At 39.4% G+C, this 12,710-nt stretch overlaps 1 protein-coding gene across 1 annotated transcript; it reads right to left on the reverse strand.

Moving 5' to 3' along the window:
* Positions 1-358: 358 nt before the first annotated feature.
* si:ch211-214j8.12 (uncharacterized protein LOC100000539 homolog) lies at positions 359-5,573 on the reverse strand. The gene is made up of 5 exons (XM_034148514.1): positions 5,459-5,573; positions 4,137-4,434; positions 3,039-3,205; positions 1,306-2,495; positions 359-995 (listed from the first exon to the last, which is right to left on the reverse strand). The coding sequence occupies exons 2-5, from the start codon at positions 4,378-4,380 to the stop codon at positions 602-604; spliced, it is 1,995 nt and encodes a 664-aa protein (XP_034004405.1). The 5' UTR covers positions 4,381-4,434; positions 5,459-5,573; the 3' UTR covers positions 359-601.
* Between the last annotated feature and the right edge of the window lie 7,137 nt (positions 5,574-12,710).

Consider the following 12,710-nt stretch of genomic DNA (forward strand, 5'->3'; position numbering starts at 1 on the left):
AAGCAAAAATACTGCGTAAAACATTGTTCTCGTCTATTTGGATTGACATCCCTCCTTCACCCAAAAAGGTCCCTTTATCAAAACATAATTATATAAGTACTAGATAACATAAGTATCTTTACTGTTCTAAGTTATACATGTTCTGAAGTAAATAACTGAACTGCAGTAGGTTCCGTTAAATACATTTGCAATACTTTGTACTTGAGGTCTTAGAAAAAGTGTCATATGAATGTATTTGTATTTTTTATGTGATGTTTGTGTACTGAATATACATTGTTTTTCTGCATCAATTCATCATTAGCTATACAAAACATAATAATACAAATATTGATTCAAAACAAAATGGAGAATTCCCGGTTTGTAATTAATTTAATGCACTATAAGAATGAACAGTTTTGACATGTATTGAGTACATATTTAACATATTGCCCATTTACTGTCAGGGCAAAAGTTTGAAAGTACAGTTGTAGTGATACAAGTTGAAATACAAATTGTAATTGACACTATACAAAATGTGTGTGTTTTTATTTGAATAATTTAAAGCATTATTCATCCACCTTTAACACTGCTGCTCCATTATTGGAAGCTGACCATCTCTTCACTACAACCAGACAACTTTGACTTTACTGGACATGTTACAGTCCACCATCTCCAAGTTACTGATTTGCCAGCAGTAACTCACATCTACATTCTTAAGTCTCTTGCTTCGTTGCATAATGCTTTTCACCGTCATCATCTCCACATCAGTCCGCGGCATGTCAATGCGTTGTAACCGTGCGAGTGGCATGGGAGGTGAGTCTGTGGATTCTGCAAAGAGGTTAAGGTCCAAGTCCAAAATGCTCAGTACATCCTGTAACACGCGGTTCAGAGGGCAGGGCACGGACACCAAGGAGATCTTCTCCAGTAAAGGAGAACCAGCCAGGAGACACTTGAGCACTTTCTTCAAGGACATCCAGGACATGACAGGCTTCATTTGGCTGTGCTCGTAGGAGAAACTTGCGAAAGAATAGAGAGACACAAAGAAGAACAATTATTTTAAAATTAAGTAATCGTACTTTACTTAAAAAAATGTAACATTAGTTCATAATTTTTTTATGCTGCAACTTGATTGGATGCTGTCGGACTGGTTCAAACAAAGTGGATCTGGTTATTGAGTGTTGAAATGATGGGAAAGTTAGATTCAGGAGATTAAGGAAAATTAATCAATTTGTGGCATGTTTTTATCCAACAGTTCATCCAACAACTCCCAAACAAGGGTTAACAGTTTCTAGTGTACAACCTAGTGTAACTTAAACGTAGCCTTACTTGAGTGTGAGAGAGCAGAGGTGAGGCAGCTGAGGAAGATCCCGCTCTTCACGCTGATTCTCCTCCTCTTCTTCCTCTTCCTGTGGTGTGCTGGGAGGCTCTGCAGAGATGTGCAGGTCTCTGAGTCGGGGACAGGCCTTGATGACATCCAGCAGAGGGGTGTGAGGGCTTGTTTTCACCCCCTCCAGGGTGAGAGAGACCAAAGAGGAGCCTGCAACTTGCAAGGCAGGAAGGAGCTCCACCAGAGGGCCTGGGTAGTGCACTGTGAGGCTCTGCAGCTGGCCTGAACACGCCTGGAGGCCTGCAGCCAACAGAGAGCCCTGGCTTCTTCCTCTAGTATCTTCACCATCATCAATGTTCACAGATATGGAGCAGAGGTCCGGACATGCACGACTCAAACTGTCCAGAGAGTCACATGATAAGCCCTTGACGTCCTTCAGGCGTAGGATCAGGCGTTCATCACTTGACAAAACTCCTTCTCTGCTTTTTTCCTCTGCTTGAGAGCGACTCAGCCCTTCATCTCGACTTGTTTCTTCTTCGTTTTCACTACCATACCCTTCCCACAATGTCCTCTCCTCTTCATCTTCGTCGCCTGCTGCTGCTCCTTCTCTCTTTTTCCTCAAACTGTCCTTACTCTTCCTCTCCCTCCATAGATCCCACAGCTGGGGAACTCCTTCTCTGTTAGTGAACTCCTCTGTCTGTCCAAACTGTTTTTCCTGGATGAGACAGCAGGCCTGTGCAAGACCCTCCATGGCCACTCTCTCCAGGTAGGGCAGGGAGAGGAGGAGGTAGGCTGCTGCCGCCACAGGATCTCCTTCTTGTTCCCCAAAATCAATATCCAGAGCCAGCAGACTACAGAGGGGGAGAGGAGACAGGGGTGCCATGGGAGAAGAGGAACTAACAGATGGAGATGTAGAGGGGCAACCAGGTGACCTAGAGGGACAGCTAGAGGGTGAAAAGGAAGCCCACCCACCAAGAGGAATTAGTGCAGACGGGGAGAGGAGATGACAGCGGGATATGTCCAGATGGCGCAGGAAACGACAGCGTTGGGCAATCGTCCTGATTACACATCTGTCACAAGGTGTACCAGCCAGGGAGAGGGAGCGCAGGGCAGGAAGACAGCCGAGGGTCTCGGACAGGACCTTAGAGGACAGCTGCTGGGCTGCAGACAGATCCAGACTCCACAGAGCCTGAGACAGAGAGAAGGACATTATAGGACGAATAATAGGTCAAGTGGATAATCCTGGGCTTTAATTTTTCTGAAGCCAGGTGACGTTATGTAAGGGAGAATGACACAATTCGCAAAAAGGAAAGATAATGTCTCAAAAATAATGTGTCATAAGAAATGTGCCAATATTGCACAAAATAATTTGGTCGTAATAGTTTCTCTCGTCTATTTAGACCACCTTCCTTCGTTCACAACAAAGAGGTCAATTATCATAACGTATTTATTTATATAATATTTGATTATCTCAACAGTTAATAAATAATATATTGGATAAATAGCCCTGTAAGTTAAAGTATATCTGTTAGATTTTCTCATCATAAATTAAAAGCTCTAAATGGCTCAAACAATGGCCCAGACACAAGATATCAAAGAAACAATATCAACTTTTACTTTACTGGTCAAATTCGGATAATGTGTCTACAGCTCTGTGGGTGAGGTTTTTTTTATTAGCTGTTTATATATTTGTTTAATATAACCTACTGTCAAAATGCAAAATAAATCTGACCTGGCACCGTGCAGCAATGTGGGCGCAGAGGGCAGAGTTGACCAGGCCAGGACACTTCTCCAGAGAAAGGCCACGGAGCTGGGGGACCAGAAGGAGGTGGAGGGCGGCCCGGGACATCTGCTTCCTGGAGCCCAGCAGCAGCGTCAGGTCCTCCACCAGCTCACCCGCTATACGGAGGGAAAAGCAAAGAAATAGAGACAGCCGGGGAAATATTTTAGCAGGATTAGAAGTGATTAATAACCAGAGGTGGGAAGTAGTGGAGTACAGATACTTCGTTACTGTACTTAAGTACAGATACTTCGTTACTGTACTTAAGTACATTTTTCTAGTATCAGTAATTTACTCCACTACCAATTTTTCTGACGACTTTTGACTTTTATTTCTTACATTTTTTTACACAAATACCTGTACTTTCTACTTTTCAAAACAGGCTGGTGACTTTAGTATTTAATCCGCGTTGGGTGGCGTGATCATTATTATTTAGAGTCATTGCGTGCCTATTGATTTGAACACGATCCGTGTATCCATCATTTCCTGGTCTTCTCTAAAGAAGAGGGACCAATGCGAACTCGGCTCGAGTGAATTCGGTCTGAGGCAACTGCAGCGCCTTATTATCCCAAAGATGGATCTTTAATGTTCTATTAATATAAAGGGAGGTCAGTTACTCTTTAAAACAGTTGGTAGTTATGGGTACTTTTTACTTAAGTACATTTCGTAGCCCATACTTCTTTACTTTTACTTGAGTAAAGAAGTTTAGTCAGTACTTCTACTTTTACCAGAGTATTTTTAAACATGAGTACCTGTACTTCTACTTGAGTAAAGGATGGTGTACTTTTGCCATCTCTATTAATAACCCTGTAAATAACCTGTAATTAAGTAAAGCTGCAAAAAGCATGCATGTGAACTATAGTAATAACACCAGAAGGCCCTTATTCAACCTCTGATTCTGCACAAGAAAAAATTCCACCAGACTTTTATTTTCACTTAGCTTCAAAAATGTTCCTGATACAGGAAATCAGTATGTTGCTCCACATTGGAAGAGTACGTAGAAGAGCAACATGTATAGTTGTCGGTTAAATGTTCCCCTCACACACTCACGCAGTAGGTTGAAAGGCCCCATGATGTATCTGAATGAGAAGTGATCCAGGTAGTTGTCGGCGTAGTCCTTCACCCACACTTCCTTCATGTTTTCTGCCAGGCTGAGCAGACACAGCCGAGTCAACGACAGCACAGAGCCGTCTTCATCTGTTTTCCTGCAGCTCCCCATCCACTCTTTATTTCTCTTCCTCCGGGGCCCAGCTTTGACCCCGCCATGTTTACCTGGAGCTCGAAACAGAGGCATTTCCAGACAGGAATTGATGCTGTATCTGTGTGGTGAGGGGGCTTCCTCTGTCTGCTGGAGGGATGAGGGGGGAAAGAAAAGAGAAGAGAAATGACATGTTTAGGGAAAAAACACAACTGTTTCAGATTTACAACTCCAATTTCTTGAAAATCACAGAATGATTCATACATTTAATAGCTTGTAAAAAAAAAAATTATAGGGGGGAGGGATCTTGTTTTGATTGAACATTGGATTATAGTTATCCATATTCAATCAGTGCTGACGAGTCAAAAGTATATAATAATCCGCAAGATAAATTGTGTAGTATTATATTGTAGACTTTATTGATCCAACATTGAAGTGACACATTAATGCATCACATTATAATCATTAAAGGTGGGGTAGGTAAGTTTGAGAAACCGGCTCGAGATACACTTTTTGTTATATTCCATGGAATGCTCTTAACATCCCGATAGCAATGAATATCTTAAATGCTTTGACCAAAAATCCATAAAAATATTTCATCTGTGGAAGCCGTAGTACTGTAAAAAGCACGACCAATCATCTGAGCCGGCCTGGCTAAAATAACTGGATGGCCTACCTGCCTGTCAGCCTTCCATTTGTGCACAAACTTATCTCATGCCCTCATTGGTCATGTGCGCGTTCGTGTGTGTTGGAGGAGGGGCTCTGTAAGGAAGTGGCAGATTTTTTCCGGCTGTGTATTTTCAAATTTTAGTGCACTCGAGTTGGTTTCTCCAAAATTACCTACCCCACCTTTAACATAATAGATATTATTCAGAAGTGGGAAATTCTGCATAACAAGTAGACTACTTTGACTTTTGGTATATTAATTCGTTTATTTTTTTAAATGCAGGACTTTTAACAAATAATTTCTACTCTGTGGTATAAGTACATTTGCTAAGGTAAGATCATTGTAGTTCATTTCCATCTCCACTGTTGTTCATAACTACTTCAATCAGCTGAGAAGAGACATACAGTAAGGTTAGTTACTGTAGACCGAATGAAAGGAATATAACGGTAAATAAACTAAAGTGTACTATCCAATGAAGGACATATGTTGTATTGCATTAAGACCTACCTGTTGAATCACGTCAATAATCCAATGCTAAGAAGCCAGGAGTGTAAAGAAAAAGCTAAGTGTTTGTAACAACCTTTGCTCAGCCTGATTTACAGCGGCACTTCCTGGTTATAGTCAACGATAATGTCAACCCTGAGTTTTGTCTGTCAGGCACACTTTTTTATTCACGTATTCGGAGGACAGCCTTGACCCACAATCGTGTTCATAATCCTAAATCAACCCCACATAATCAGTCAGTAATATTGAAAAATGTATATCTTTATTCTCAGGAATATGCTGTTTTAAAAACGTCTTAAAAAACAGATTGTTTAATATTCATTGGCGGTTTTTTTCATGTCATTTTGACATGTTTTTCTTTTATGTTTGGGATTATGTTTGGGATTCCCGGCCTAAGTAAATACAGTGAAACATAAATAGTGTAGCATTTACCTATATAATATTAAGCCAATCCGAATTCAAACTAAAATAACACACTTGGATACCAGGCAGTAGCCTACATAATTTCAGACATGATTTTAACATCATCCCTGTATACCGCTGAACTTCGAATCAGGGGTTAGCAAATTCGAGTCCCACTGCAGTCAGCATGTCGTTGTGTCCCTGGGCAAGACACTTCACCCCAAATTGCTCCTGTGGGGATTGACCACAGTATTGAGTATGTAAATCGCTTTGAATAAAAGCGTCTAACAAGTTACATGTAATGTAATGCAATGTACAGTGTTACTTATATCTGCATCTAATCATACAATATATATAATATTGTTTTAACCAGTGGTGAAATATATAATTATAAGTATATTCACATTCACTCACACATCCACTCTTGATATACTTTTACCCCACTACATTTTGTAGGCACATTTTGTGTTTTTACTCCACTATGTTTATTTAACTAGTCACTTTGCTTTAGTTTTAAAAATATAAATCAAGAAATACAAAATATTATTCAGCTACCCAGCATTATATTGAGTAATAAAACAAACTAATACCTTTACCGACCTTAAAGGGATGAACTGAATAATTACAATTCAGTTAAATGGCCTACATTTTATAAATCTGAAATGCTGCATGATAAGTAATTTAACTTATAATACTTTAGGTATAATTGATTCTAATATTGTTATACTTGAATATGGTTTTAAATGCAGGACTTTAAATCGTAACGGAGTATTTTTACACTTTAGTTTCGTTACATTTATTTGAATTAATGTGCTTTTCCCCCTCACAGCCATAAAGACCTGTACATTAAATGACTGGATTGAGGTGTGTGGATGCATTTGAAGAATATAATACCTAAAATGTCAATTTTACTGCTTATTTTAACCATGTGATGCCCATGATTCCTTACGATAATACTAGGTTAGTTAGGTTTGTTAGCTTACAGCAGATCTGCAACAATATCGGACTTCCATTTTAAGTAATTTTCTAACAATAGTGACGATGGGCCAATGTCATAATCCCTGAACATCAACAAGGGCTTCGGTCCCAGCTGTGTGCATCACATTCAGTGGCGTCGCCTGGCCTGGGCATCCGGGGCTTTAGCCCCGAATGTTTTTTCTGTAGCCCCGGACAATTCTCCCTCAATAATATAATACATTAACCGTGCTTTACGTGAACCTCATCATGACACGAGAGGACGGCAGCACTGTAATTTCCCGTGTTCAGTGAATGCAACAGAGGCATGACACCAGACCAATCAGAGAGTTGCATGGAAAAAACGTGTGCTTGTGTCATTCAAGCTCGGCTCTGTGTGTGTAGGGAGGGAGGTGCCAGCATGGACCGTGTTGTTAGCATCTGGTTAGCTAGCTGCACTAACGGACATAAGGAGCTGTTTGTTCCACAAGAAGCTGGAGGAGAGTCCTCTCCTCTCAGACTGAGAGACTCAGGTGAGCTAAAGGACTCTCTGTGTTTAGATAGTTAACTTTAGTCTAAGTTATCTCAGTGGGTCTCAAACGGTTTGGTCACAAATTATTCAAAAGATTATTTCCGCGGCACACCTTCATATGATCATTATAGTTATTAAAAAAAAGAGAATAAAGGAAAAACAGTTATGAAATACTATATGGCAGTAAAACAAGAATAGAGTTTAAAAAGGGAGTGATTAGTAAAATATCCATAAAGAAAAAGAACATCTGTTTACAGTTCTGCTTCATATGGGTGTTGAGAGAGGTATCCATAGATCTCTTCATTTTGCTCTCAAAGTGCACCAGATTGATGCATTTAACTTCAATATTTAAAAAAAAATCTTCCCGGGGGAGCATCCCCCCGGACCCCCCTTGAGGAGGTGAGCCCCCCACTCATAAAAAATATCACTTTACCCCTGTCTATATGCCGTGAGCTAATTATCGAGCCTTCATTGTAACAGTCGCGGGTGTACTGTGTGTGTGAGTGAGGGGAGTGTTGCAGTAAAAAATGCCACTGTAGTGCCGCCGCCACTGTGGGCTAAGCCCCGAATGTTTTCAGGTCCAGGCAATGCCCCTGATCACATTGCATGAGATTTGGATCATTTCAGTTTAGATGCATCGTTTTTGAAAGCGTTTCTCCTATGGAAATGTTTTTGGTCGCGTGTTTGCACCTGTCAGTCACTGTAATAGAAAAATATTATAGGCTACTCACTTACTTACTTTAATAATATAATTGTGTGATTCTTATTTGCTAATGTTTATCTGTATGTACTACTTCTCACACTTCTTAGCTAAGCTTGGGGACATTCCTTATTAAGAAGATGTGTTGCAGTGTTGTTAGTTACACTCTATGCGCACCAACAGTATGACCTTCAACCAGGGGCGGACTGGGACTACAAATCAGCCCGCACTGTAAAAAAAAAAATTGTAAAAAAACGGAAATTTTCTGGCGACGAGGGCGCCAGAAAATGTCCGTTAAAAAAAGGAAAAAAACTGTAAAATAAAATACGGAGATAACATGTAAAAAAAAAGTTACTTACCTTACCACAAGTAGCCTCTATTACTGTAATTTTACATGAAATCTTTTTATTTTAACATATATTATTTGTTAGAATAGAGTCATAAACCTCTAGAAAACGGAATAATTATCTTTAAAAAATGATAAAAAAAAGCTAAAATACATAAAATTACTTTTATTATTACAAAAAAGTACCGTGTATCTAAGACCATTTACCATTAAAACACAAAGAAAAGAATGTCATTTTACTTTGCAAAAGCCTTAGTTTACATTAACTATCACATTTTTTGCCAAAAAAAATCTGTAATTTTACAGGAAATCTTTTTCTTTTAACATATTTAAATGTTATACACCTCTAGAAAAACTGAATAAATATTTTTTTAAATGATCAAAAAAAGCTGAAAGAAAGAAGATTACTGTTGTAGGACCAGAAACGTTTTTAAGCTACAATACGATAAATATTATTGTTTGTTTTGTTTCGAACATGTTCAATAAATTGACTAATACAATTTTGTTTTTAAAGAGCTGCTGCTGTTTTGGTGATGGTGTTAGTGTGATGAGTCCATGTCAGGTCCTTAGTGATGAGTCAGGTCTTCAGTGATGAGTCCATGTCAGGTCCTCAGTGATGAGTCCATGTCAGGTCCTCAGTGATGTGGACCCCGAGGAACCTGAAGCTGCTGACTCTCTCCACCGTAGTCCCATTGATGGCGATGGGGGGCGTGTCCCTCTCTCTGCTGCTTCCTGTAATCCACAATCAGCTCCTTTGTTTTGCTGACGTTGAGATGGAGGTTGTTATCCTGGCACCAAGATGTCAGGTTTTCGACCTCCTCTCTGTACGCCGTCTCGTCGCCGTCGGTGATCAGGCCGATGACGGTCGTGTCGTCAGCAAACTTCATGAAATCTAAGACCATTTACATGTAAAACACAAAGTAAACATGTCATTTTACTTTGCAAAAGCCCAAGTTTACATTAACTGTCCGATGTTTTGTAGAAAAAAAATCACAAATATATATATACACAATATATGCTAATAGCATTAGCTTCATTAGCATATTTGATTATTTGTTTAATGAAACTAGCGTGATTTTGGCAAGCCCAACTAGGTGTCCTACATTAATTGTTGATTTAATCACTAATTACAGTAAGAGTGTGAGTAATGTGAATCATGTTGTTTGTTTAAAGTTAACAACTATTCTGGTGTATTCAATTGGACAGCAATACAAGCAACACGTGCTAAATGTCATCTGTTAGCCTATGATGACTCGCTGCAAAACCAACTGTTAGCCTTTTTGTTTATTTGTTTAATGAAACCGTATGTTATGGTTATGTTATTTAGCAGAGGCTTTTATCCAAAGTGACTCACAAAAAACATAAAAGAACCATAATTAACATTAGATTATCAATATAAATAGTTACATAGTCAGTTACATTACGTATTACATTTTTAACAGGGTAATTGGTCATCTGTAACCTACATTTAAAAAAAGTAAACTTCCCAACCCTGATCATTAATTATAGTCAGCTAATTAATTAAACTTCAAAGGATGACAAAAGCATGTCAATATGATCTGTCTGTCCGCTACATTAAATCAGCAGTAGCCTAATATAAGTTCTGTCTTCAGTGTAAATGCTTCTTTAATAGTCATTGTATTACTATTTGAATTCATTGTAAATAATCTTAACTGTGCTGACTGCCTGTTTACTGTTTATCAGACAGTCTCATCATTTTGACATGTTTTATAATATTGCATGAGGTGTTTTAGTCAGTTATTATGTCGGCCTATTCTGTAGGTTAGAATCTGTCGTGTCAGAATCTAACAATTAGGCCTAATTTATGTCTGTCTGTGAAAGTATTTCAAAATGTTCAGTTTGACCAATTAGGCTCTCTTTTTCAAGATGCATATTTCAATCCAAGAGGGGAGATCCTTGCCCGATTTACAACGATGCACTACATGTTGCAAAGTCTTTCACTGCCCGTTCTGTGCCTCAAATGAGTTCCACCCAGCCAAACTGAGCAAGGTCCAAACCCATTTAGAGAGCCACTTCAACCGTGCAGTTCAGAAGAGGGCTTCCCGGGGTACTGCAGCTGGAGCTGTTGTCTGGTGGTTGAGGGAACAGCAGACCCCGCCTCACCCCAGTGAAGAATCCACAGTGCCCAATAAATAAAAATGTATTCTGCACTGAAATTCCTCTCGTCAAATTGCATGTTTATCTTTTGCAGCCTGGTGCATAAACACACTAACAGTTGTTTTTGAGTAATCTAGCACCTCTTCAAAGACACATTTGATTTGATTTATTTCGAACGTGTAATACAATAAAGAATATATATATAATAATGAAATGAAACAAGAGAATTATGATACTGTAGAAACATAAGCAGTATCAAATTGATTCAAAGGAGTTTACACTTATTTAACCCCACCCCTTCTCCCAAAAACTAAATTAACAGTTTTGTTTTCTTTTAACAAAATATACATCTAAATGTATGTCTACATACAATATACATTTACAATTATAAATAGATTATATCATTATTACTACAATATATATATATATATATATATATATATATATATTTATGTTGTATGTCACATTTGATAAGACAAATATAAAAGACTATCTTTTTACATCTGACATACAAAATACATTTGTTATTAAAAATCAAAAACATATTAACAACAACTTGTTGTTAATAATAATAATAATGTAATTTCAGTAAGAAAAACATATTTTCATGCATTTTTAGATGGTTAATAACAAGCATTACAATGTCTAAAGAGACTCGCAGTGTATGAGACTGAATACTCGCTGGTTGTACTTTTGCGGTCATCCAATCCGCTAGGTGGCGATGTTGCAAAAACAACTAGGGTCCTGGGAGTGCGGTCCTGAGAGTGCAGCCTCCGAGGCTGCAGCTTCATACTATTGTATTTACCTACCGGGATATAAACCGGAGGAGCCAGGCATGGAGGGAGGTGGCAGAGACAGTGGTATGTTTTCGCCTGTTTGGGGAGTTTATATCCAGTTTACTTCAAACTTTTTTGCTTCGTATGTCGGGGGCGGGAAATTCATGTGATTGGTTGTTGGTGCCTTGCTCGCAAAAAATCCCCAAGCTTCAGATACGCCCACCTCCACGATTTTTTTAACGCTGCTGTGTGGACGGTCCGTAAGAGTGAGTTTGAGCTTTTAGGGAGGAGCCAAAGCACACCACTGCAAAGGAAAGGGGTACGCTGAATTTACAACCCAAGACAAAACGAGAGCATAATGCGAAACAGAATGCAGCACAATAATCTTTTTATCTCGATTATCTTGTATTGTCAGGAGCACTTATCGTGTGTCAGAAATGTGCACAATCCTCTACTCTGTGGTTTAAGATGGAATTACTTAATAATTACAATTCAAGTCTTAACTCTGCAAGAACTCCAGGGTAGCTCCCAGTTCTGAGCGTTAACTGATGTTGAGGCAGTAATATGCTGCAAACATCAGTATCAGGGCGTCGACAACATTCAGGACACTGCCACTGACGATGGTCTGGTCCTCTGCTATCATGTAGTGTCCAGCTGTCAGGGGAGAACTCCCTTAAGGTACACAACAGGAAAAAGTCACAAAACATTTATAAATCCAAAAAATATTTAGTGCAGATTGTTTTGTTTTTTTACTGGTGATCACATGGCCAATTGTATTTTAGGAATGATCAGCTCCTGCAGCTTTCTTTTCTTTCTTAAGTGTTTCCTAATGTTAACAGTGTAGAAAATGTCACATCATAAAGGGATAGTTTGGGTGTTTAAAGTGGGGTTTTATAAAGGTACTTATCCATAGTCAGTGTATTACCTAGAGTAGATGATGGCCGGCAGGAGCGGACTGGGAAACGGTGGACCTCTGTCGCCTGTCAGCTTAACTTCAATGATGCCGTTTAAAAACAGCAAACCGACCCGGCCGTTCGGTGATTCTACAGATGGTCAGTCCGCCCCTGCCGGTACCGAAGTGGGCCGAGTGGCCCGACCGGCCCATCGGGATTCGTCCCGAACGTCCCGATGGCCAGTCCGCCACTGATGGCCGGTATGCCCCGAGCTTAGAGATGCAGACAGGAGCAACCACCTGGAAGCAAAGCAATGTACTGCTCTGGACAGGGTCAGCAGAAAAACATATTTTAGCCACCTCTTGATGATTTCCATATCCTTTCACTGTTTGCATAGCAATACCATATAGGACATTGAGAATTGATAACACTTGTAATATGGCAAGAAATCTTACTTGAGGATCTCTGGCTGCTGTTTATTCTTGGTAGGTTGCAATTACTGGTACTGCAGCTACAGTAACAGCTGAGGGGAAA

This window comes from Trematomus bernacchii, unplaced genomic scaffold (assembly GCF_902827165.1).
Source record: "Trematomus bernacchii unplaced genomic scaffold, fTreBer1.1, whole genome shotgun sequence".
Lineage (NCBI taxonomy): Eukaryota > Metazoa > Chordata > Actinopteri > Perciformes > Nototheniidae > Trematomus > Trematomus bernacchii.